The sequence below is a fragment of the Telmatherina bonti genome (assembly GCF_933228915.1).
Source record: "Telmatherina bonti genome assembly, chromosome: 5".
Lineage (NCBI taxonomy): Eukaryota > Metazoa > Chordata > Actinopteri > Atheriniformes > Telmatherinidae > Telmatherina > Telmatherina bonti.
This window is the reverse complement of record NC_136623.1, coordinates 25,261,396-25,287,072: the sequence shown is the minus strand read 5'-3', so window position 1 is coordinate 25,287,072 and position 25,677 is coordinate 25,261,396. Positions and strand designations below refer to the sequence as shown.

General features: G+C 38.0%; 4 protein-coding genes across 4 annotated transcripts in view; 2 read left to right on the top strand and 2 right to left on the bottom strand.

The window, feature by feature from the left end:
• sdc2 (syndecan 2) overlaps nucleotides 1-107 on the top strand; it is a 13,229-nt gene extending 13,122 nt beyond the window's left edge. The window contains exon 5 of the mRNA XM_079240751.1: nucleotides 1-107. This exon is cut by the window's left edge and continues 2,647 nt beyond it. The gene's annotated coding sequence lies outside the window, so the exon portion shown is untranslated.
• A 3,176-nt stretch (nucleotides 108-3,283) lies between these two features.
• Nucleotides 3,284-25,670, top strand: LOC306756185 (carboxypeptidase Q-like). Its single transcript, XM_079240867.1, has 11 exons — nucleotides 3,284-3,384; nucleotides 3,834-3,975; nucleotides 4,576-4,791; nucleotides 4,909-5,025; nucleotides 5,107-5,314; nucleotides 5,434-5,641; nucleotides 10,006-10,117; nucleotides 12,752-12,843; nucleotides 13,320-13,415; nucleotides 13,785-13,890; nucleotides 24,969-25,670. The coding sequence occupies exons 2-11, from the start codon at nucleotides 3,834-3,836 to the stop codon at nucleotides 25,127-25,129; spliced, it is 1,458 nt and encodes a 485-aa protein (XP_079096993.1). The 5' UTR covers nucleotides 3,284-3,384; the 3' UTR covers nucleotides 25,130-25,670.
• On the bottom strand, nucleotides 14,043-17,752 carry LOC306756186 (uncharacterized protein). Its single transcript, XM_079240868.1, has 5 exons — nucleotides 17,322-17,752; nucleotides 15,854-16,030; nucleotides 15,526-15,767; nucleotides 15,242-15,359; nucleotides 14,043-15,104 (listed from the first exon to the last, which is right to left on the bottom strand). The coding sequence occupies exons 1-5, from the start codon at nucleotides 17,683-17,685 to the stop codon at nucleotides 14,905-14,907; spliced, it is 1,101 nt and encodes a 366-aa protein (XP_079096994.1). The 5' UTR covers nucleotides 17,686-17,752; the 3' UTR covers nucleotides 14,043-14,904.
• On the bottom strand, nucleotides 20,471-22,855 carry LOC306756187 (uncharacterized protein; the record flags this gene model as incomplete). The annotated part of the gene is made up of 3 exons (XM_079240869.1): nucleotides 20,471-21,378; nucleotides 21,491-21,641; nucleotides 22,577-22,855. 3 exons carry the CDS (start codon nucleotides 22,853-22,855, stop codon nucleotides 21,182-21,184), a joined length of 627 nt encoding a protein of 208 aa, XP_079096995.1. The 3' UTR covers nucleotides 20,471-21,181.
• Nucleotides 25,671-25,677: the final 7 nt, after the last annotated feature.

Genomic DNA, 25,677 nt, shown 5'->3' with positions numbered 1-25,677 from the left:
TGATAATCAACCAAGCATCACCACCAATAAAACGTGAATGGAAACATCCAAGAGTGAACTGGGTTGCTGATGTTGGTGTAGCTCATGAGGTTCACTACTGAATAAAAAATGTGGCTTTAATTAAGTGGTTGATGTGTGTTTTTTTATTTGTTTTATGGGGTTGGTTCAGTGTAAAAACACATATTTCATACTTTGCTGTCTTACATCGAGAGATGTGCTGCTTTTCAAACACATTTCAGTCTGTCTTGGTTTCTGTCCCTTTGTTGACCCCCTTTCTTCTTTTCATCCCTGCTTTCTATTAAATTATCCCCTATCCAAACACACAGTCCGTGTGTTTGTTGTTCATTTTAGTTTATTTGAAATGACTTGTCAGATTATGACCGGGGGTCAAATTACACCAATGATGACACATATATAAACAGATGAATTTTGCCCAGTGGCCAACAGAAAATGTTACACAATGTCCCTTTAAGATGATACATATGAAGAAGTCAGTGTACTTTAACTTCTATGCTCTGTGAAACCAGTGTTTTTGTTTAAAAGTTTTTTTTAAAAATGTTATATATCTTAAGTCATTGTCCTGATCACATTCTGGTATTTGCACCACAAGGCATATGACAACCAACTCAAAGTATGGGGTCACTTGTAATATTTCACTCCTTGTGTTTGAGATGAAGCCATCCATTTTCTTTGAGGTGCAAAAGATAATTACGTCTTTTGTTCGCACACACTTGAAGCTAATTTGCATTGCCCCTTTTGCTCCAGGATAAACTGACTAGGATGCATGTAGACCCTTGTCTGGTTGGCTGGATCTCCAACTACCATATTGCCAGGCCACAGTGTGTCAGACTGAGGGAAATAAGTGGAGTGCCGTGTATGCAAACCTGCTGAAAAACTACAAAAAATGTTTGACCTCTGGAATTGCAAACAAAGGCTACTGTACCAAAAATCAACACTGATTTTCTCAGGTGTTCAAATACTTATTTGCAGCGGTACCATACAAATAAATCATTTAAAAAATCATGCAATGTGATTTCCAGAATTTTTTTTTTAGATTAAGAATAAAAAGATGAAAACTTCAGACCCCTCCATGAGTTCTAAGTGGGAGAACTACCCAAATAACAGTGTTCAAATACTTATTTGCCTCACTGTAAGTACAAATATTTAAACATGATATTTAATACTGAGGCTTGTGTAGTGTCCATTTTAAATTTTATATTCTATTTTTTAATATCTTTTGAACTGTTGTTGTACTGTGTGCGCCCAGAACCTCAATTTCCAGAGAACCCTGTCTGCGTGGATGAAGAAAGTTTGATCTAATCTAATCTAAAATAATCTAATCTAGCTGTGTTGTACTGGGTTAAAAGAGAGGGAAGTTAGACAGAAATGTCAAAATTGTTAGAACAGTCTTTTGTCCCCCCATTCTTGTGATTTGCAGTGTAATGCCTTCACTATGTATAAAAGTGTAAGCTTAGCTGCAGGTAAAAACGTTAACCCTACATGTTAACACAGTTATGCAGAAAACCCTTATAATTTAAGGGAAAAAAGAAAAAAAAAAAGAAGATTTCAAACCCCTGTGTTAAACCAACATAGCAGCGTTTGGATTGAAGACGTGGTGATGTGGAGAATAAAGCATGCATGATGGTGAAAAGGTTTAATCCTGTTATGGAAAAAGCAAATTACTGAAATTAAGTAACATACAGGGAAAACATTGTGCATGAATTCCTTTTATTTTGCAAGTAGCAGTAATGTAGTGAGAAACAAAGTTAATCTGATATGGGTGGGACTCTTACAGTGAAAAGCATACCAGTGACTGCAGAGGAATGCAGTAGATTAGTGGCAAAGAAAAATGGGGGATGAAAACCACAGACTGGGATGTGGGCAGATAAGTGCAGTGTTTTTGACTGTGGATACAATGCATTCCAAGTGTGGGCATTATTATGGCAAATAAAATTTCTGAGTAAGGGATAGGCCTGTTTATAGTAATAATGTTATGGTGAAGGAAGCATTAACATCTAATTAACCAAAAGTCCAATGTTTTAAGTAAAAGAACTGGTTTGCAAATACTATAAGTTAGATATGTATTTATATAGAATATCACTCGGTCTCTTCCTAAAAAAAAAAAGTATATTATGTGTAAAAATAGTTTCAGAAAAAGGTCATTTGAAGAAATTGTGAAGACTTCAAAATATTTCACCATTTACAATGTCTAATTTAATCATGTGTTCATATAATCAGGAGGAATCTGTGAGCACAGGGGCAAGTCCAAAGGTAAAATATGGTACAAAATGTCTGTGTGCACAATCCACAAATGCAATCATACAGAGAAAAGGAAATACGTGAACACAATCCAGAAACGTTGCCATCTTCTCTGGGCCAAAGTTCATTTGAAATAGTCTGGGACAAAGTGAAAAACTATTCTGTGATCAAATGAATCAAAATGGGAAATTCTTTTGCAGACACCATGTCCAGCAGACTAAAGAAGAGATTTCCCAACCAGCTTGTTTTCAGATGATAGTTTTAAAAAAAGAGGAAAGTCTTGCATTTTCTAAAAGACAGTTAAAACACACAGAATCATGCACAAAACCCGTCAAACTAGCACGATATCACAGGAATATAGATTGGCTGCAAAACTGACCATCCTTCACTGGAGACCTTTCACCAATAAAGAACATGTGAGAACCGTGAAAAATCAAATAATAACCCAAACAGTTTTCATTTCATACATGTACTTTATGCATTTTTATATAAATTGTATGCCTATTGTATTTTTTTTTTATTCCTATAAAAGCCTAACAACAGATAGGTTGTATGGGGTAACTTACTCTGTCGAGGCATCTCACCAGCAGGATTGGCTACTTTAAAAGGTAGAATAGTATTTATAAGATATTTTACACTGTCTGGTCCTCCTACCTTCATAAATAAATTTGGTTGCGTACTTTGATGGGTAAATTTAAACTATCGAGGGGTCTCAGCTGCACCTCTGTGTGTTGTGAGATTTTTGTGTTGTTAAACTTCGACAGTCCATCGACAACAGAGACTGTTGTGCAAAATCCTGCATGAACCAGAAACTGGCAACATTCCTCTCTTGCAACCCCAACATCTGGCGACCTCACTTTGTAAGCGTTGAGAAAAGTCTGTCTATTCCATACGATATATTAGAGGGAAATACGTACAAAATAAAATTAAAAATTAAAACCACTACGTGTAATGTAATTCATAACGCTTTTATTATGAAAAGGCTGAAGACGGAAGTTACGTTTGTTATTAAGAGTACGGAAGCGGTTTGATTCGGGTACTTTGGACATGCATTTGGATACCTTTACCCTTCTTATAAAGAACATAAACATCATAGACATCAGAGACACTAACTTGACGTGAAAGGTTTGAGTTTGTTTTGTTCTCTCGTGCCAGCAGGAAGTTTTACTCTCATTGTTGCTGTCTGAAAACTAACTTATAACGTTTCACCCCATCCATCTGCATTGAAACATTTATTAAGTCAATATTTTATTATTATTATTTTAAAGAAAGATTAATCCCTGCAGGGGATTCTTCATTATAACTACTTTGTTTGTAAAATGGATATCGAGCTCAGTTTTTTCTATTTATGTCAAAACTGAAAGTAAAAGTAAAAGCATTAAGTTAAACATTAGATCAGATGTCATACTTTTGTCTGTGCTGTGAAGAGTAATTGTACTGTAATACTGCACTACATACAGTAATTGTACTGTAATACTGCAGTCCATACAGTGTTTTCAGATAGATGTTATATAAGTGTGGCATCAGACTTGCCAAGTTCATAAGAAACCAGTAAACACCTTCTGTGCTTTCAGATGGCTTGGGAGGCAAGGTCCGTCTTTGTTCTTTCTGTCTTCCTCATCCTGTCAAGTGTGTCTGACAGTCATCCTCACTCTGCTCGATACATGAGTTCAGCATCTGTTACCAGGTCCATAGCCAATGAAACTGTAAGGAGAGGTAATCCAAACTTTTTTACTGAGACAGTGTGGGAAAAGGGGATGTATTGAAAGCAGAGTTGATGTGAGATTTTTCTTTGTAGTCTGGAGCACCCACATAGGTGCTTAAAACATGTCACTCAAATGCTTTTGAGAAGCCACAGCCTCTGTATATGGCGCACCCGCTCAAACTGTGAAGTGGCACGGCGCCCCACAGTCTGTCAAGTATTGATAGGGGGCCCAACACCTGTGTGTGTGAACTATAAATGTGTTGTGGAATTCTAATCTAATCTAATGAAAAAGGAAAGGAAGATATTCTTTAACATAAATGCTAAATTATTACTTATCTAAGTTTGTTCTTTCTCTCCTTTTAATATACTGTGTGATATAATATCTGATTAAAATCATATTTATCAAAAGTTGTTTGGTGGTTTGGATGTCCGATCAGTTCGGATAACACAGTGCTATTATTGAATATCTGCCTTGTTATGAATAAATTTACCTTCTCGCCTCATGCAAATACTTTATAAAATATTTGTATATGTTCTGCAATTAAAGTTCTGTAAAGATTCTTGAGTAAAAAAGACTTGGACTTAATACACAACTTTCTTTCCAAACCCAGGTTCAAACATAGCAACAGAGGTTGCGGGCTATACCGATGTTGCCAAACGGATCATTGAGCTAGCTGTGTTTGGTGCTGCCCAGAACCGTTCATACAGGCGGCTTGCTGACTTTACTGACACCATCGGGAATCGTGTGAGTGGTTCCCAAAACCTGGACATGGCTATTAAATACATGCACAATGCCATGGCACAGGATGGCTTGGATGTGCATCTTGGTGAGTGTTATTCAGGTTTGCAGTGAGTGATGCATTGCAAACAGTCTCAGCAGAAAGCTGATCTTTTGTTTAACAGCTTTTGGATTTTTGTGTCATCTCATGTGGTTCTCTCTTCAGAACCAGTGAAAATCCCACACTGGGTAAGAGGAAAAGAGAGTGCAGAGATGATTGCACCCAGAGCTAAGAACATGGCTATACTGGGACTGGGTAGCAGCGTGGGAACACCATCTGAGGGTAGACTCTGCTTTGTACAGTTATTAAAATCTGTCATCAAATTTCCTTTTACAACTGACTGCCTGAGTCTTATCTCTTTAGGTATCAAGGCCGAGGTGTTAGTGGTTCAGTCTTTTGAGGAGCTGAAGCGTAGAGCCAGTGAGGCCACAGGAAGGATTGTGGTTTTTAATCAGCCATTTGTCAGCTATGGAGAGACAGTGGCTTACCGTGCTTTTGGTGCCTCAGAGGCAGCCAAAGTGGGAGCTGTGGCTACACTCATTCGATCAGTCACCCCATTCTCTATTAACAGGTCTGTATCTACAATATTTCACTACCTTTTGCTGTTTTAATGCCCATGGGGCGTGCACTTCATATTTCTGGCAGTTTAGTCAACACTCATACATTCCATCTTTACGTTTCTCCTTGTAGTCCCCACACAGGTTGGCAGGACTACCAAGATGGAGTTAAACGCATCCCTACAGCTTGCATCACCGTGGAGGATGCTGAGCTGATGTGGCGCATGGCCCAGAGAGGGCAGAAGATTGTGGTTAGACTCACAATGGGAGCCAAGACTCTGCCTGATGTCGACTCTTTTAACACAGTAGCTGAGATTAGAGGCTGGCAGTACCCAGATCAGGTAGCACTCAGTCACTCGTCACATGTACCTGCATGTCTGTTTATCTGTATATACTATCACACTGCGCACTATCTTTCCAGTTGGATGTCTAGGTTGGTTGGTCAGATGATTCTAGAAGTCGATGAAAGTCGATGTCATTACTTTAAAGCCCAGTGTGTAAGAATTACTGCCATCTAGTGGTTCGCTTGAATATAAACAACCAAGTAGCGCTCTCTGGCGCCTCTCCGTTTGGGTACGTTATTACCGCTATCGAAGTCGTATAAAGTCACAAATGTGAAAATGTCGACATTTTTTACAAGTTCGAGTGTCTCGTCAGGTGATTAACGATACATAATTCTGTTTTCATACCAATGCCGATAAATTATTTGGTTCCAAGATACTGCTTATAGCTAATGTGTAGTGATTAAATTACAACAAGAAACTGGTATTACTTTTGTCTATTCTGTCAGACTAGAGGGAGGATATACACCCCCACTCCCTTTGACAAATGTAATGTAATAAATTGTGAGACACAAAGAAAAACTCTACAGCTGAAAGAAGCACAAGGTCGCCTACTGGTATGACTTCTGTGAACAGTAACAGCAACTGAAAACTGGATCTTTTCTACTGTAGGCCAACTAACAATTTGCCATCTCTGCTGTTTTTATATCGCAAATAACAGTAAATTATCCGACTAATCCCAGTTGCGGGACTACCTGCCCTGTTTCGTACATAACGCCAAAATAAACTTCACACTTACATTGAATTAACTTAGCTGTCTAGCAGAAAGCTGCAACTTCATCAGTTTAGAGGTCCCTCTCCCTCAGGAATTGTCTGCATGTGGTAAACGCTACACTGATGTAGACTCTTGTTTTCTCATGGTTATCATGGTTTTTTCTTTTATTGGCTATTTTTCCTCCCTCTCATGGGGATATGGAAGGTCCACCAGTGGAAGGTCCAGTGGAAAACGACAAGTTTAATGGTTCACTATAGTCTTCCCATGTTTCTCCTCCTTCCCCAACAACACAGAGGGATTCACAGCTGAAGCGCGTGAGGCTAATAAGCTTGTCCTCTATCAGCTACCGTATGCAAAGATGTCGATGCAACATGGCAGACCTCGGTTGGGTGTACCGTCACCTATGTATTACAAATGATTCATTCTAATCAACGAGAATGCTTTCATTTGGATGTAATTGTGATTAGACTTTGGTAAAATACTTACTTGCTAATACAAAGCCAAATAAGTTACACACTTTACCTTTAATAAGGAAGAGACAAAGAAAAAAATAGTGTATTCTTATTCAGATAATGGCGTAATTTTTTTGTACTTCACTCCTGTTTTAAATCACATAATTCTACCATTTTAATTTTGAACCATTTACTTACTGTTTGGCTCTTCTTAAACTTATGGAATAAGATGACAAAATATCTCTTGCCTTAAATATGAAGCTTATCTGTGTTCTGAACAAACTAGATCACTTAACCCAGCTTGTACCAACACAGGACAGTATCATTTGCGTAGATCTGGATAACGTTGCATACATGTCTTACAGGTACAAACTGATAAATGAATAAGATGCTGCTGCAGATTTCTCTTCAAATGTGCATTCTTCACATTTACATGATGCTTCATGTGGGTACACAGATTCTGCACAGAGTAAAAGTTGTTAAATAGCTTGTAGACAGTGATTTAACTCTGAATGCTTAATTTTCTTTTGTACAAATAGAGGCCAGGAATATTTTAAATTTATAATGGTCGTTTTTCATTTGATCAATGTTTCCCATCTACACTGACAGAACAATTTTTATTGAATATGCTCTAAAATCGTTTTACTTTTTCTGAATTGTGTCATTACAGTTTTCTTTAAGAGTGATAACATCTGCAAAGGTAAACTGCAGCATTATAGGAAAACTGAGAAGAAGCTTCTTGTTAGGTGTGTTTGACCAAACACAATTATGTATATCACATGATTCACGTGTACATTTTCCATCATGTGATCTATGAGTCATTATGTGGATTGTATGTAGCTGGGGGATACCTGCCGCTGCATGGATGGTTGTGATGTTTCTATTGTCCCTATGGAAGTGTGAACACTGTATTTCACACAAAGGCCTCTAGGTACCATATATCTGTCAGAATGTGTTTTCTCAGCAGATAAAAGTAAACAATGTTTGCAGAGTTGACAAAGGTAGACAGTGTTTGCTGTAGGAATTTCTTCTGTAAGATATACAAAACTATCAGCAATCACTGTCAAAGTATCACACCCAGTATTACAGTGTTATTATGTGCTTTACGTTTAAGAAATCCCTTGGGTTTGGAATTTAAGTAACTTCTGTTCTTCTTAGCCAACTTAAAACACACTCTGAAAACTTGAAACAGCAGATTATTACTGAAGTAGCATGTCATTAGTCTGATCTGGCAACCAATACTTGGTCCATCGTTGTAGAAAAGGGAGCTGAAACACATGTTGTAATGCTGCGGCTGACATCATATCTGGCACACACACTCTGCGCCCTGTTTGCAGTAGCAGTAATTTTAGCTGAAAAGTGTGTGTGTGTGTGTGTGTGTGTGTGTGTGTTTGTGTGTGCGCGTTTGCTCATAGAAAAGTCTACATTTGAGGTTTAGTGTGTCATTTCCAAAATTTAACTTGCCCTTTAAGATCATCCAAGACTGCTGAGTTGCTTTAATTTTTTTCCTCCCACTTTCCTCTGCTCTTTCCATCCTTCTTTGAATTAAAATATCAAAGTAAACGTATACTTTATTGGTTTTTCACTCTCCTTCAGTGTGTTATGCTGCTTTTTATGTTTCATTATGCATGTAAGAGAACGTAGCCAAAGTCTACACCGTGGGAAGTTCCACAGAAGATGCAGTTAGGAACTGTTTTGAGATGACGGTAGCCCACGATTATTTATCTCTCACTTGTTTTTATAGCTTTAAAACACATTTGCCTTATGCTTGCCTAGTGATTTGTTTAATGCTTCTCAAACAAATATTAAAAAGCTGCCTAGTACTCCATATTTTATGACTAAGCAGCACAGACTGGACCTTTCAGTAGGAGAGAGGAGCTAAAGGCAAGCTTTTCAGAAAGCATGAAACAAGGTGCTGCAATTTACCAGAAACATTCAGAATATGTCAAATAATTCTATTAGCTTCTCAATGTGCATATGGGCTCTTTATTTAGTCACATCTCAAAGACTGTCATTGACCTTATATATTCTCAAGACACTAATCATCAGTACTTACTGAATTTGATAAAAAATAGTGTTTTGCTGTCATCACAGCTGCAAACTACTAAACCACAAACTTCTCAGACTTTGATCTCTTTGGTGTGCAGCTGATTTTTGTATCTACCGTCAACTTGATTTACAATCCAGCTTTAGAATGAACAAATATACACTGATAAAGTCAAACAGAGGAAAAGCTGTGCGTAGAAATACAAAAAAAACAGATGGAGATAATTCTGGTGTTTTGAGCATTTAAAGTGAGTCCCAGAATTTGAATGCTTCTGAATGCTTGCGTTTCTGTTGTAAAATCATCCATCCGCAAATTTTCTGACATCCTTAGCCTCTGTTTTCTAACATAAGGCAAAAATGCTAATATTTTGTATGTATATTATGCTAGTCTTACTTTCTAGCCTGCTTTCCTTATACATGCTTAAATAAAATTGCCAGGCTGGACATTTTCTGCCTTAACCAGATAAAATAGAGGTCTGCTCTTTTCATTGTCTCAACTAAAACACCAGCTAAGCACAGATAAAGCTGACAGGAATGCCGTTTAGGAAGTATTTAAGTCAACCTGCAATTTCACCCTAATGACAGCTTTAGAGAAACAAAAATGGGGCTTCAAAAAAGTTAATGCAGTTTTAATGGTGGACTGACTAAGACACTGGTGTTGTCTTCCCTGAGGCCTTCCCACTAGAATGTCTAAAGTTACATTTTAGTATTTCTGTTTCATAATCAGACAAACTTACTTTCACTTTAAAGGAATGACCTCTGGGTTGTTGTCCAGGCAGAGTTTGTTCAGATCTGAACATGTTTTTTAACCTGGAGCATGGGGTCAGGGTCATCCCATGGACAGGAATCCCTCCCCTTTAAATTCCTGGAAGAGGCCATAGGAGAACTTTCTTCATTTACTTTCAGAAATCACCATTTTTTTGCCATCAAAAAGCTTTTTTATTTTATTTTTCAGAAACAATCAGTGTTGTGAGTGGGATTTAATGAAATCTAAAAAGGATATGACTCAGATAGTGTTATCCAAAATTGTTAGGTTGTGATAATTTTATATCTAAAAAAAAAAACCCCAAAAACAAAACAATTAAATGGTTCCAAAACATTCTCTCAGGCATTCTTCTGTGTTTACAGTTTCTATCGTGTCAATCCCCTAGATCGTCTTACTGAGCGGTCACTTGGACAGCTGGGATGTGGGCCAAGGTGCCATGGACGATGGGGGTGGAGCAATGATTTCCTGGGAAGCCCTGTCACTCATCAAAGACCTAGGTACTCCTGAGGGAGACAAGCATAGTGCATTGCAATATAGAGATGATGTTACACATGTACATACTGTGGAAATGGTATACTCTATTCATCTAACTATATCTAGTTAATAACAAAAGACCCATTACTGACTACGTACTGGTTGTTTTGGCCTGACTTTACAAATCAGTGTTGTGATCAGTGCTGGAGTACAATTTTAAGATTGAAAATGCTTAAGTCAAAGTAAAATCCTTCATGTAAGGAACATTTAACAGTTCTTTCACAGTTGCATGTGATACTAAATAGTGTGTTTACCATTCCAAATTCCATAATAACAGAATGACAGAGCTTAAACAGTTCAGCTCAAAAGAGAAATGAATATTCATAAATAGTATATGTCTAATATTTGAAAGAGATCAGTGGATAGATATTAGATATTGGGTTCTTAAAATAATATTCTGTTCCATTCAACTGTACATATAACTTTGACAAGTACATTTTATTTAACTTGAAAATAAATAGTCACAAAATGCTTTACAATAACAAAAACAAAAAAAACCAACTTACATAATAAACATAGAATTGTGATAACAATTAAAAACCTGTATTTAGACCAACAAAATGAAACACAACAATACAATAAAACAGCTTAAAGATTCAGTTAAAACCTTCAACCAGGAGAAATGTGCGACCAACATACTTCAGAAGTTTCTTTAACCCCAAACAATGAGCCAAATAAATGAATGCAGTTGCTTTTGGCTTTGAAGCCACCAGCTAGACTTTCTACCTCAGAGAGTCACCTTCCAAAAAGTTTCAACTTTCTGTTGTCCTCTGGCAACATTACAAAAATTAAGGAGAATACGAATTACATTGCTAAAAAAAAATAAAGGGAACACTTAAACAACACAATGTGACTCCAAGTCAACCACACCTCTGTGAAATCAAACTGTTCACTTAGGAAGCAACACTGATTGACAATTCACTGATTCATTTTGACTTATTCAAAGGACATTACATCAAAGTTGGATCAGCCTGTTGTGTGTTTTAATTTAGAGTATAACTCCAAATCCAGGTCTCCATGGGTCGATACATTTGATTTTTATTGATTGTTTTTATGTGATTTTGTTATCAGCACATTCAACTATGGAAAGAACAAAGTATTTAATAAAAATATTTTATTCATTCAGATCTACAACATGTTACTTTAGTGTTCCCTTTATTTTTTTTGAACAGTGTACATAATCAGTGCTCTAAGATTCCTTCTATAGTTGCTGGGACTTAAGTGCTGCTGCTGTTTTAGTGTCACCAACCAAGAACTTGTAAAAATGATCTCATATTCAGCTTTGACTGACTTGTAAATCTAAAATAAGAATATTATAGTTCCAATTGGACAATGCTTACTGGAGTCTTGAAATGTTCTTGAGATGTCCAGAAACAGTAGCATGCTTGAACACTAGTGCCTGTGACTTTTGCTCTAGACTTCTTGCAGAGATTTTCCACCAAGCCTGTGAATAAGATCTCCAGAATGTTGGCGGATGCAACAATGTAAAAAATGTCAAAATATTTTAGAGCAATGCCATGCTGCTTTCCTCTTGTTTTTTTTTTTTCAATTCATGCATTTCTCATATCAACATAACAAGGAGCCTCATCTATTTCAACTTGTTTACAAGAGAACACAAGTGAATTCTACAGCCCGATTTCTTAATCACTTACTGTCTCCAGTGTCCAGACAGCCATTCTTCTGCAACTCCTCCCTTGCACCAAGCAGCTGTGGAAAACATCCAGCCCGAATTGTCAGAACTTTGTCCGAAACATCCTCAGTGTGAAAACGGCTTAGTTAAAACCTGAATCGCAACCTCTAAGGCTAGACCTCACAATGACATTTATTCCTTCATTCTGCTCACGATGGTCTTATCCATGATTCAGTTTGTAGTCAGTTATAAAGTCACTAATTTATTGTTTCATCATCCAGCCGTTCATTATTTATAACTGCTGAATCCTGGCCGTGGCTGGGGGGGTTTGAGTCAATTGCAACTCCAGCAAGGAGAAAAGAATGGCTCCCCCTGGACAAGATGTCAGCTTCAAACACACACACACACACAGATGGCTATTCATGCTCATACATGAATGAATCACAGGTTATCACAATATACATGTCTTTGTCTTGTTAGAGGGGAAAAAATGAGTTCCTGGAATGAAGCCACTCTGTCACAGAAGAAATGCATAAACTCCACTCAGAAAAGCTCCACCAGAAATTTAAATCAATTATCCAAAATAAATTTTAAAATGCTTCTTCATTATTAATGATAGTAGTAACAATAGATCCAATTTGTCATAGGTTTCCCAGATATGTGGAGGTAGCGTTCTTTAAAATGTGAAATATATCTGTTCATAGAGGAACTGGGACACACATGACCAGGAAACGCTTCCAAATATGAAACACAATATTCCTGGGAAGAGCTGAACAGCTCACAACTTGGACGGCTTATTTAACAAATACAGCTTATAGAGATAAAATACTTTTAAAATGTGGGATTTTTTTTTTTATTGATATATAATCTGAAGAGCTTCAGCTGTTTTATTTGACTTTTTCCTAGTTTTCTATGCTCTGTATTTTTTATTGATGCTGTGTTCATTTTCATCTTCATTTGCTTGTAGGTTTGCGACCAAGGAGAACTTTGCGAACCGTGCTGTGGACAGCTGAGGAGCAGGGTGGAGTCGGGGCTCAGCAGTACTTTAATCTCCATAAGGTACTGTAGCAGCATGTTACTGTGAAAGCTGTAGAGCAAATGTCTTTGCTGTAAACAGGGTCAGGGCATTGTTAAAGCACAGTGTAGGAGTGTAGAAATGTGCTTTCAGCAAACTGGAGAGGCCTTGGCTAGCTCCCAGAATTTTTCTCTGTGCAAAGGATATATGCAACAATCCAGTCTACGTTTTCTTCCTTTAGCGGTTTTGCTGCAGAGCAGGCTTTGACCTATAATAAACTACATTTTCAAAACCAGAGATGCAGCATGAAAAAGTACACTTTCACCAATGTACCATAATTCCCCACGTGGGTTGATCCAGTTCTTAGTTTTGATGTAAAAATAGAATTAAAATGGCCTCAATTAGCTCGGCAGCTGTTCCAGCGACCCCTAGTGACCGATTTAGAGCCTTCACTTGGTCTTTCACCTTTTTCTTTTTATTTGCTCTGACTCTGTTCTGGCTGTTTTCTCTTTCTACACAGGTGAACATGTCCAACTTTGACCTTGTTATGGAGTCTGACTTGGGGACATTCACCCCTGTTGCTCTGCAGTTTACTGGCAGTGATGCGGCACGTAAGGTGAGTTTTAAAGGCCAAACTCTAAGACTATAAATTGTAGGCATTATTTTTGCAGGATTATAAAATACAGATATTGAAAGGTGACAGAAAAAAATAATCCATCCAAGCAAAAGTTACAATTTTTTTTCCTTCAGGGGGACTCTTTGCTACAAGCCACAAAACTAAAGAAAAAAAAAGCCTTATAGTTCTATATTTTATGTTCACTGCCACATTTTACTCGGACAAAGGATGTTTATCACACTTTGAGTTTGGGATCTGCCTTTCAATGGCCATCTAGAACAAGAAATGAACAATGTACCATGGACTCGTAATTACATCAAGTAAATAATAAAGAATTGATGTGTGGAGCTGCTGTGTCCATTTTAACAGGTGATGGAAGAGGTGGTCAAACTTCTAGCTCCCATTAATACAACCAAACTGGAGAACAACGCTGAAGGAACAGACATCTCACCATGGATGCAGGCAGGAATACCAGGTCAGTAAATAAGTCAGGATACAAGAAAGACAAGTTTATTTTAAAAACACAATGTTGTTCAGCAGCTTTGCAATAACATGTGAAGTTTATTCATTTTCATCACTTTTGTTAAAGGGGAAAAACACACAAACTTAAAATAACACTTCTTATTTAAGTGGTTCTGCTTTTTTGTGGCCCCATCTCCTGAAAGTGCTACGCATACAGAATCATATCCTTACTTTTGACTTATAAACAGAAAGTTGTACAGTTTAAGGAAGTGGAGACAGAAATTCCCCTTTAAGGAGAATTTCTTTAATTACTGACAGGCAACTTCAAAATGTTTAAGTGTGCGGATACAGTTATTGAAGATAAGTTGTTAATTTTACCCCAAACCACAGATCAGTTTTCATGGGACTAAATTTATCTGTTTGGGTGAGACTCCACCGTAGTGCCAATGCTGTATGTTTCGACTCCATTTTCAGGCAAAGTTTAGCTCAACCTTCATTTAATATGCAGCTTTTTAATTTAATATGCAGCTTATTTTAAAAGTGCTGGTTTATCAAAGGAAACTTGCAACATACTCACTGCTGGCCCTTAACTTTTCTACTTCCACTGGAGAACTAACCCTTATTTAACCAGTATTAAATACTTTACAGTTTTGAAAAAGATTAAATGGTTTAAACACCTCCTGTCAAATACACATTGTGCTGCATTCAGAAGACATTGTGTTTCTAACCTTTTTTTTAATAAAGGAGCAAAAACAAAGGAAAAATGATCTTAATATTTATAAAAATTGAATTGTTGCAGTGGAGCTGGTGAGAGGTTGTTACCGGTTAGAAGGAAATCACGAGGAAGTAGGATTTTAGTCTTGGACAGGGTTACTACTATGGTTGTTTAGATATGCTGATATTTGGCACTTTCATGCCACAGTAACCAAAGTCTTCAGCACAGCTGGTGTTTCCATTTTCTCATATGTCAGCCACTAATTGTAAAAAGATATTCAGACAAACAGAAACTCTGCAAAGCAGTGGAAGGTCATGCTGAATCTTCTGGTACCAGAACCCCCTTAGAGGAGCCGCACTCTGTGGGGCCTTCTTCCTTGTCTTTAAGGCTGAGTCGAGGTCTCTTTGATGGCTGCTTTACTACTGTTGGGTAAAGGAACAGTTGTGGGCTGTCCAGCGGGAAGGTGAGGGTGGAAACGCCACAGTCGGTGCTGGCCACTTTTGTCTGGGTAGCTTCAAAATAACAAAGCAAACCTGTCAGTATAGTTTCAGCAAGCAGAAACAAGTAAGCTCCAACCAACTTGTACAAGTACGAAGACCAGTTAAAGCATTTTCTGTTCATTTCATGTATAAAATTAATGACTACAAACCTGTGCTGGTGACGTTCTGATGTTTGTAGAGTAATGTATTCTCTTTAGAGTCCGTCTGTGAGCTCAAATGTTGTACAGCAGGTGAAATATGAGATGTGTTTCCGTTATTCTCACTTGCCTGATGGCGGGAAAGAAAGACACACAATACACACATTAACACAAGTACAATAAAAAAAATAAAATAAAAAAAAACACCATCAAACAGAAAAATGTGGTAAAGCATTTTCATTTATGGTGCTTCTTTTATGGCCGATCAGCAGACTTCGAGAGCCAGTGTGTGGTACCTGTGGTGAGTTTTGTGGCATAGGAGAGCGCAGGCTGCGGATACCCTCCATCAGTGCAGATACCACAATCTCATTGCTTTGCAGAATGCTGCTCACTAAGCGCTCTTCCCTCTCATGGCTTTGCTGAATCTGCTCCATCCAAGTCTTCTGCATCTGCTGCATCCTATGGATGAGCAGTTCCACATCGGATTTGCGACGCCTCTTCCTCTCTGATGGTGTCTTCACTGTCTCCTCAGAAAGAGCTAGAAACAAATATTATATTGTAATGTGGTGTTATTAAATTAACTGCACATATCTACTTTGGAGGCAGGATATTGAAGAACTTCACCCGGTAAATCCAAGGGAGGAGTGCTGGTCACCCTTTCTAACAATGGAGCAGTATTCTTCATTTGTGGAATGTAAATCTTCTCTGATGATTCAGATGAGTTCCAATCAAGCTCATGTACCGTCTCTGGTGACTCTCCCTCTACTGTCTCCTCCAGGTCCCCCACATCCAGGACACTTTCTAAATAAAAAAAAAAAAACAACACGAAAAAGAGAGCTGCAAATCATCACAGCCCACTTGCCTGTTAAACAAATGTTTAACCGTTGTAAGAAATAAACCCGTAATGCTCCAGTTCCCCTTTATGTAATGTATTGGGCTGTTGGAGGAAAACAAGTTCAGGACCGTAAAAGAGTCGACAGAAGTTGTTTATGACACAATCTTACACCAAGAGCATTTTTACTCTACTCAAGGTCTTGGCCCACACCCCATCTAGCAGTCAGTTCCTGCTAATGCTGAACTTGTAGACAGTGCATGAATGAAAAAAAGTTTAAAATTGTCAAAACTAACATTTACCTCAATAAGACTGCAGCTGATGTTGGACCATTGCCTAAACTAAAATTCACTTAGAGCAAGGGTGTCCAAAGTTGGCCCTCAAGGGCCGCTGTCCTGTAGACTTTCGATATATCCCTTTATAAAAACACCTGGCTTACATTAAATGGATCCCGTAACCTGTTAAAGTCTGCACATTGACGATTAATTAGATTCAGATTTTTTGGAAGGAAAACCTGCTCGGGGACCAGAGCTGGACACCCTTTACTTGGTCAGACTGGGTAAAGCAGTCTTACAAACATACCAGTGTGCCATCTGTGTGGCACCTCTCTCAGATTAAACTTCATGATTCATAATAATTATCTTATTAGCAATCATCAAAAGGAATATGATTGTATGATAATGATCAGAATGTAAATCTCTCTAACAAGACTTTTACATTTTCGGCTAAAAAATGGATCTCTAGTGGAGTTGTGTAAGATGGGATGGGAGATTTCCTGACAGGTTTGGGGGTCCAACTGACTGCTGTTAAGAACATAGTGTAAAAAATAGTGAACTTTGCCGTTTTAAATAGACTTGATCTAAAAAAAAACAAAAACAAAACAAAAAAACAAAACAAAACCCCCTTCTCTCAGTGGTTTGATGGTTTATTATATTTAAACCCCGTCACTTTTGTTTTACAGGTTTGCGTTGTCATTTTTTTCTGTTCATCTGAACGGGGGAACAGCTGTTGTGAGACTTGTTGCAACACGGTCCCGTTTACAACGTGACACATATTACTACAAAGTACTCCCAAATAAAACACAATTATTCAACAATTACGTTATGTTCCCACAAATATAAATGTTTACGGAAATCGTCCATCACGTGACATGATCACAAAAATGATTTTCTACGTGAGATCAATCAACCATTCTTAATGGTGTTTGGATATGACCACTTTGATATGTTAACCAGTTAATTTATGGACAATTTAACCCACCTGAGACCGAAGGAATTAAGCCAATGTCCACGCCATGCTCTGTGGACTGGTACAATGGCTGACTTCCCAGCAGCTCCTCCAATATCTCAGAATATGTGCAAGAAACTGGATTATAACCACTAGTTTGGTTGTTCTTTTTGGCGTTGTAATAAGCCTGTTTCAGGTGTTTCCAGCGAACACGGACTTGTTCTGGTGATCTTTTAAATCCAGCATCCTCCATTTGTTCTGCCACTTTTTTAAACAGGCGGCCATTCCTTGTTTTCCTACCATCCATGTATTTCAGAATATTCAAGTCTCTCAGCTGGTAGAGCATGAACTCTGTCTCTTCGTCGCTCCAGAAATGAAGGGGTTTTGAATTCGCCATGGTTTTTTATTGGTTTGCTTGTTTTCTTTACAGTTCAGCTGTCCCAGTTACTGGACAAAATAATCAGGAGCTGTTGGCTTCTCCCAACTTCCGGGTCAAAGCGTGTCTGTGGCGCATGCGCAGACTTCGGTCTTATTGAACGTATACATGCGAGAATCGACTCCTAGCCGTATTATTTGGTGGTTTTATGTGACACTATGGGTATCTTTATTTACTGGGGTTTCATTCAGACTAAGTAACTAATGATTTCACACCTTTGTAACGTCACGTAGATGTGTTAAGTGATTGATTATAAACGAGAGAAGGAAGCAAACATCACAAACCAGGGTCGCTTTAAGAATAAATTTCATTACAATCGTCAGGTCAATATTTTTGTCTGTTATTTATTATTATGTCAACTTAACGTTGATATTGTTTACCTAAAAAGGTAAACTTGCAATACAAACCACGATGTTTTCACTATAGGTGTAATGAGTGAAATGTAACCTTGATGTAAGGAACCTTCCTCCTTGCGGGAGCGCGCACGCGCTACTGGTTAACAACACGTGAACGTTCCAACATTTGCCCTGAAATTGGCCATTACAATCAATTAGGTGAATGTCAAAAGAGCTTAGTCGCAGCGTCTTTCAGAAAGAAATAAGTACAAACCACGGATATGAACCAGTATTAATCTCTTACCTCATCAGTTATGAAAAAAGATTTATTAATTTCTTAAATCAGAGTTGGTACAGCTCATTTCTGAATAAAATTTAGGAAACACAACTGAAACCCACTCACTCCATTCTATCTATACATTATTAGATGCTTATTACGTTGTTGTTTTGTTGTTAAATCCAGTAACCACTTAGAAACTGGTTCACCATATTCAGAGCTGACTAAAGTCATAGGTTTCTGACTGAAGAAAAAAATAAATTTCTCTTTCAACACACTTCAGTGACAGACACCTTGAAATCTTTTAGGACTGAAAGTTGAAAACATTAGGGTAATGATTTAAATTGTGTGGATATCTTGATGGACTGAGGCTCTACTGCAGATGCCTGCAATAAATCCATATAATGACTGTAATCCAAACATCTCAAAGGCATAAAATAAAAACACATATTCAATGTAACAGGACGTTTTACCACACGATGATGATGATAAAATGACTAAGAGGGCCCTTGTCCACCAAGTCGACATGAAAATCAGCTGTGTTTGAGTCTCCTGCTCCGTCATGTCATTCTGCAGAGCTCTTCTATATGATTTGGTAAGGAATAAAACTGCTTTTAGGCAAAGGTTTAAGCTGTATTAAGGTCACAATGTACCTTAAATGTGTTTTAATGAGCAGACGAGCAAAAAACAAAACAAAAACAGCATTATGTGATATGGATTGTTATATCCTTTAATGGTTCTTGAAAGCATTTAAGCCTTATTAAAAGGAAAATTGACATACTTATTTACATCAAAGTGTAAATATGTTTGTTCACAATACAGAGCAGACAATTTAACAGCAATCGTAAGAGCAGCTATTTTTTTCCTCATCAACAGATCTGAAAGGAAACCAAATGGAGTCTGAGAAATGAAAGATGGGCAACATCCACCGATGTCCCCATAAGCTGAATGTGTTTGCAAAGAAAGAAATGAAGAAAAAAAGGCAGCTAATTTTGATTTCTCCTTTTTTGTGGCTTCCCACTCCAGGATGTACTTGGCATTAGGGGCCAGCTGAGGGGCTACTTCACAGTGACACTGAAGATCATTCATTGATCAGAATCTCACATAACATCTCTGCAGCAGCGCTGAAGTTTGTCAAACGTTGCCATGCTCATCGCTACAGACAACTGTAATTTATAAGTCAGGGCACAGTTTCTTCATCTGTGATTACAGAGTGCAAGACATGTATATCCCACCTGTGCACTGATATTCATGTGTATAAATGACAAACCCTGGAACAGAGTACTGAATTTTTTACCCCTCTCAGCTGACCACTGGTGAGCTCTGTAGCACACAGCTGTTATGCTCACTCAACACTGCTGCTTTCAGAGCTGGTCTCTTTAACTCACATAGTACATAAGTCAATCTACAATCACAGGGTGGCTTTGTTTCCCTTCTGTGGTACTGATGTTTCACATGGCAGCTCAATGATCAACAGCTAATCCTGAGGGTATATTATCTGCAACAGAAAACAAAGTACAGGCAGTCTAGTAGCACAGTAAAAGACAGCAGAACAGGGTCAAGCCTAACAAAGGCAGCTGACATTTTACATGTCAACAGACAAATTGGTTTTCATGGACATTTATTTCCTTGCCAGCATTCCAATCTGGTGAAGACTAGTGCAAAGTGTGAGGAAACCTCCTTTCTCCCTTTTTGGTTTTTCCCAAGGTCAGAAACTAATCCAAACAATGTGCAGTCTGGATATGTTGATTAGCATCTCTTGGCTCACCTATTAAGTGTGAATGAAATTGAGAAGCAAACATCCTGAAAGTGTCAAGGAATTTACAATGCTGTCTGACTAAGATAACACTTCTCAGGCTTTGAAAACCCCTGCTCAAGTGCACAAGCATTATTATTACCAGAGTGGTTTGCATGAGGAAAAACTGTTGTATATGATAGTTTTTTTTAGAGTTTTGATTAATTTTTTAGCATTTTTTTCTGTTCAATATTCAAACCGTCAGAAGCATGGTCTACTTTTAGTATAAATCAAGCAGTACTTGGAAGACACCACGGGATATCTTATAGTACATTTTCAGCCATATATATATATATATATATATATATATAAACAAAAAACATTTTATAAAGTCAATAAGTTATGTAAAAACATCAGGTCAGGGTCTAATAATAAACTAATACAGTGGAGCTGACATATGTTTAATTACCAGGGAGACTGTAAAGGCAGCTGGTTTTTGATCATTAGATGGAGTAAAGGGAGAATGTGAAATGTGGATTTGGGCCAGAATATTTTATTAATCCCATTACAATGTAAACTGGGTGTACTGGGACTTTACAACTGGTAACAAATGTTTGCTACATATTTCATTCTATAATCCAAGTTTCATGGAGACTTAGGTTAAGTGATTCTTCTGTGAGCCCTAGTGTCTTTTAATCTCTTCCCTCACAACAGTACATGCAGTTAGAAAGACCTCTTTCTATGTCTAGAATGTCTAGAAATAGGTCAAGTTATGGACCTTTTTATTCCAAGTTTCCCTCATATGATGAGTGGAAATCATCATAAACACCCCCCCCCCCCTAAAAAAAAAACCTACTTTAAGGAAGCATATTGGCCAAATATTGAGTTTTGTTGGAGAGAGTTGTGTTTTTACACGGTTATACGCTGTTTAATCCAGCTTCAAATGTGCTTTTTGCCCTCTTCCCTTTTTCGGATGAGACTCATCTTGACACCAGTATGGACATATGCCATTTCATTTCTGACCTAGTAATTCACCAAGTCTTACCCAAGAAGACATTACTTTCAAGGTAAAAAGGTCAAAGGCAGAAAATAGTTAAACTACAGCAATGTTCATGTCGACTCCTCTGATTTGTAAACTACTGTAGACATGTTGCATTCTGAAGGGTCTTCTTCGTTTGTTAGGCTGAGTCGAGGTCTCTTGGTGGGCCTTTTTACTGGCGTTGGCTGGAGGAACAGCATGGGACTGTTTAAGGGCAGGGTGACTGTACAAACACCGCAATCTCTGCTGGCCACTTTAACCTGTGTAGCTTTGGTGCACACAACAAAAAGGCAGTCATGACAGTTGTAACTGGTTAACAGTTGCAATAAAAATGTCCATACGTATTATAAGGTAGTAAAGATTCAGTGAGGACAACATACCTGTACTTCTGATGTGGTTTTGTAGTGTTTTCATGGACAGCTGTGTGCTCACTGATCTTGTCTTTGGGAAATCAAAGTCTGGGGGATCAGTTTGGGACCCTACATGTCTTACAAGAGGAGACACTTGACAGTTGGTGTTCACACGACATTCCTAAACAGTGAAACAAAGAATAAGTACATGTTATTCTTCCATAATCAAACAAGCCATTTTAAACCAACAAAAGCTTGAACATGTGTGACACTCCAGAGTTGACGCTTAAAACTCCAGCAAAAAGATGATGCAATTAATTAAACACACACACACAAAAAAAAAAACAAAAAACGAATGCCTTACAAATAAGAAGTGATCTCAAGTTAACTTTAGGTTATTTTAACCCTCCTATGGACTTGAAAGATGCGTATAAGAAATAAGTAGATAAAATGATAAAACCCACCTGCTGCTTTCCACATAACTGAGTGGAGTCTTTCCAGATCCAGTATAACATACTAAATATATTTTTAAAAAATTGAGATTCTACCTGAACGCATGTAGATGTATATAACACTTATATTTTCCTCCTTGGATTCAGTTTCTGGTTATGACAGCTTACTTTAAATGACAAACAACCACCTTCACCACCACCTTATGGTGGCAACAAACCAAACCAGCGCAGTTTATTCACTTCTAGCCAGTTACCCCTGAGAGGTTCTGACTACCTCTTTGCAGCTTTTCAAAAGATTGCTTTGTAGCTGTATGTAAACCTGGACAAGTGAATGTATGGATGTACCTTTAATTTGCAAGGCTCATCCAAATACTTAAGTTTTTCCATTCAGCTTCTCCTGTCAACAGCTTTCTACCCCATAAAGTTTTTTAATCTGTTTGGTTGAAGCATGCCAGTGATGCATGGTCCATCCAATCACATGGCCTGCATTTCATTTTAAAGTGGTTTCATGGCTCATTGTTGTGTTTTGTTGGTCTAAATGAACAGAAATACGTGTTGTACTGATGTACAGCTGAGCTTGCTGTGAACCTACAACTTTACACCTGAATGATCAGTAGCTGCACGTTTTATTTTAAGAAGTAACTCCACATCTTTGTGTGCTTACATATACTGGTGCTGGTGAATCTTCCGGCGGACTCATCAGAGTGGGAATTGCACCATCTTTTAGCAGTAACCGTCTGGAAAACCCAGCACAGAACTGTGCACGGTTCAGGAAGCAGTCCTCAGTAAAATGAAGTGAACATAATACGAGGTTTGGGCTGTACTGCTGCGGTACTGTGTTAAATATGAACCTCAGCCACTGGTTCTTCTCCTCGTCTTCCTTTGGGAGCCCATATAAAGGCTGTTTGCGTTCGCAATGAAGAATGCAGCGTCTTCTCGACATGGCGATGCCACAAACAAAAACTCTTGTCTTGTTTTATGGTGACATCCAACTTAATGACCCATTACTGCCACCTTCAGCTCCGGAGACTGCATCATCATATAACTCATGTTCCCGAAACCCAAATTCTCCCCCAGTGTCTTTCTTCATCATAAATTTTAAAAGCCTTACTCAAACAGCTCCTCTTCCTCCCGCAGGCTTGTCTGGTGTTTCGTTCAGTAAGATACATGTCATTACCTGGCTAACAATTATCTCTTCAAATCTACCTGTTTGTGTTTGAATCACAAGTGTGGTTGCTTGTGTGAGCATCTCTGTTTGTGCGCTGTTGTTGTAATAATGGATACTCTATTCCTCTGGCTGACTTTAGACTCAATGTCTCCATAATGTCCGCACAGAAATGAATTCTTACGCAGTCCAGACTTTTGAGACAGTTTCATGAACCCCCTGAGGCAGTCTTCCCGTTCAGTCAGTGTCAGACATGGCCTAAAGCATCACTGTGTGAAGCATCACAAACATATCAGATAAAATTGGTCACTGTGTCACTGGCCAAGAAAAACAAACTGCACATCTTAATGGAGGATCGCTAGGTACTAAAAGAAGCTGAAAAAATAAACATGCTCTTTGCAATTAAAAGCATATAGAAAGGAAATCCATATGTAGGAAATCCAGGAATTCAGGTGGGCTAGTGTTAAAAGATCACATGAGTTTCTGTAGCTTCCTTTGCATAAAAAGATGTGCACATAATTTTTCTGTTCTGTCTTGTCTTTTTGAGCTTTACATTTTTTGTGGCTGCTGATAAACCAGAACACAGGGGGAAAATGTGCCATCAGTCTTGCTTTGCTGCTACTAATTTGCATTTTTATATGAACTTTTAGAAAGCTAATTTTGCCTAGTGTGTTACAGATACTTTCCTTCCTCATCCCTGCCTTAACTGGAAATAAGACAGAAAGCTTTTACTTGCCTGCATTGATTTGCTATTCTAAGAATTTCACATGTATAGCTTCATAACTTAAAAAAAAAAAAACAAGAACCTGCTGTGGTTGAGGATCAAATGATGATTTTGATAAAAACTGATCACATTCGACTCAAATGATGCCAGTCACTTTATTGTGTTGTAGTCATTACAGGCCTATATGAATGTGTGTTAAGATAGCCATGCTGCAGGCATTACACATAGTGACACTGGTACAGGATGCAAACAGGCATATGTAGACCTTATATACTCTACTCGGGTCACTGTTTTCATTTGGGAATGCACTACATATATATTTTTTTGTTTTTACAAGTTTAAATTCTGTATTTGGTGCTTTCAGAGATGTGATGGACTCCTCCATGTTTTCCTGCCTCAAACTGAAGAGCAGGTTAACTGGCTGGTTTGTGTTGAACCCTTTGTTAAAGAGATGAGGCTAAATTTAGAGGAATCAGATGAACTGATCAGTCTTAAAGGACCAGTACATTCAAGTAAAAGATGGTGGTAGGCATTAGTAGGATGATGTCAAGCTGTGAGCGGAGATAAAAGTTGGAAAAGCTGGATTATTCTTATTATCTCCTTCTGTGACGTGTGATCCACTGCAAAGCTGAGCAGCTGACTGAATAAGATATTTTCAGAGTGTGACAAGTTAACCTGTAGTACTCTTAAGTCAGTTTCTTTTTACAGACATTATATGAAAATAATTTTTCTGCCATAAAACTGCTGCTGATATAAGGATCTTTTTTCTGGTACAGCAGCAGCAAAAGCAATTGACATGTAAATGTCTAAAGAACAAATTGATATGTAATATAGATTCATTTATAATTTTATATATAAAAAAAAAAGTAATTACAATGAACTGTAGTTCTTTGTGTTGATTTCTGCAAGATGAGCTTGTGAAAACCAACATTATCATCTTTAGTTCTGAGCAGTGTTAACCATTCACCAAAAACTAGAACAGATTCTGTGATCCACAGATTCCACTGTGGATTAAATCAGATATTTCTTTCCTGATAGGAGATTTTCTGACCTTGACTCAAATGTTTGTGTGGACACTTAGCTCTTGAACACATAACATTTTGTGTGATAGTTTGTATTTCGTCATTAACAGCAGAGTGTGACTCTTTCACTCCGTGTTTCATCCAGGTGCCAGCCTTCATGTGGCAGACAGTCGTTACTTTTGGTTCCACCACAGCGAGGGGGACACCATGACCGTCCAGGAACCTCGAGACATGGACCTCTGCTCGGCACTGTGGGCTGTGGTTGCCTTTGTTGTGGCAGACCTGCAAGACATGCTGCCCAAGTAGCATGTGAACAACAGACAGGATGAAACATTTTGGCTGATCAAAGCACAAGTCATCTTTTTAATTTGTCTGGAAGCATGCTAATGTCCACGATTAAAAAGAGGCACATGTAAATATTCATAGAAATCCAGTGTAATCCAGGTTTATATGGTCATGCTACAAAGAGATTTTTAGTATTTCTATTCATAGCAAAAAAACAAAACAAAGTGAACCATGGCTTCTGGCATCCTGTCTTATATGAGACCTGGACAGAGATTTGTGGATTTTCTTAGGAACTGGTTTATGTGTGGTGCTGCTGAGGGAACGACTGTCTGTCTTTTTTTTATCTGTGTAAATGAGAGATGAAAAAACTTTGAAGTACAGTTATAGTATCATGTATTATAAATGTTGGGCTTTGGTCAGGAAAAGCACAAATTAGCAACATTTATGAGCTCAGACAAGATAAAATTATGCTGTGAATGTTTTTTTTTTTTTTTTTACTGTGTATTGTTCTAAGCTTAGTGTGAGTTTTAAGTCAATTCGACCACTTCTTGATTTTTTTTTATGCCACC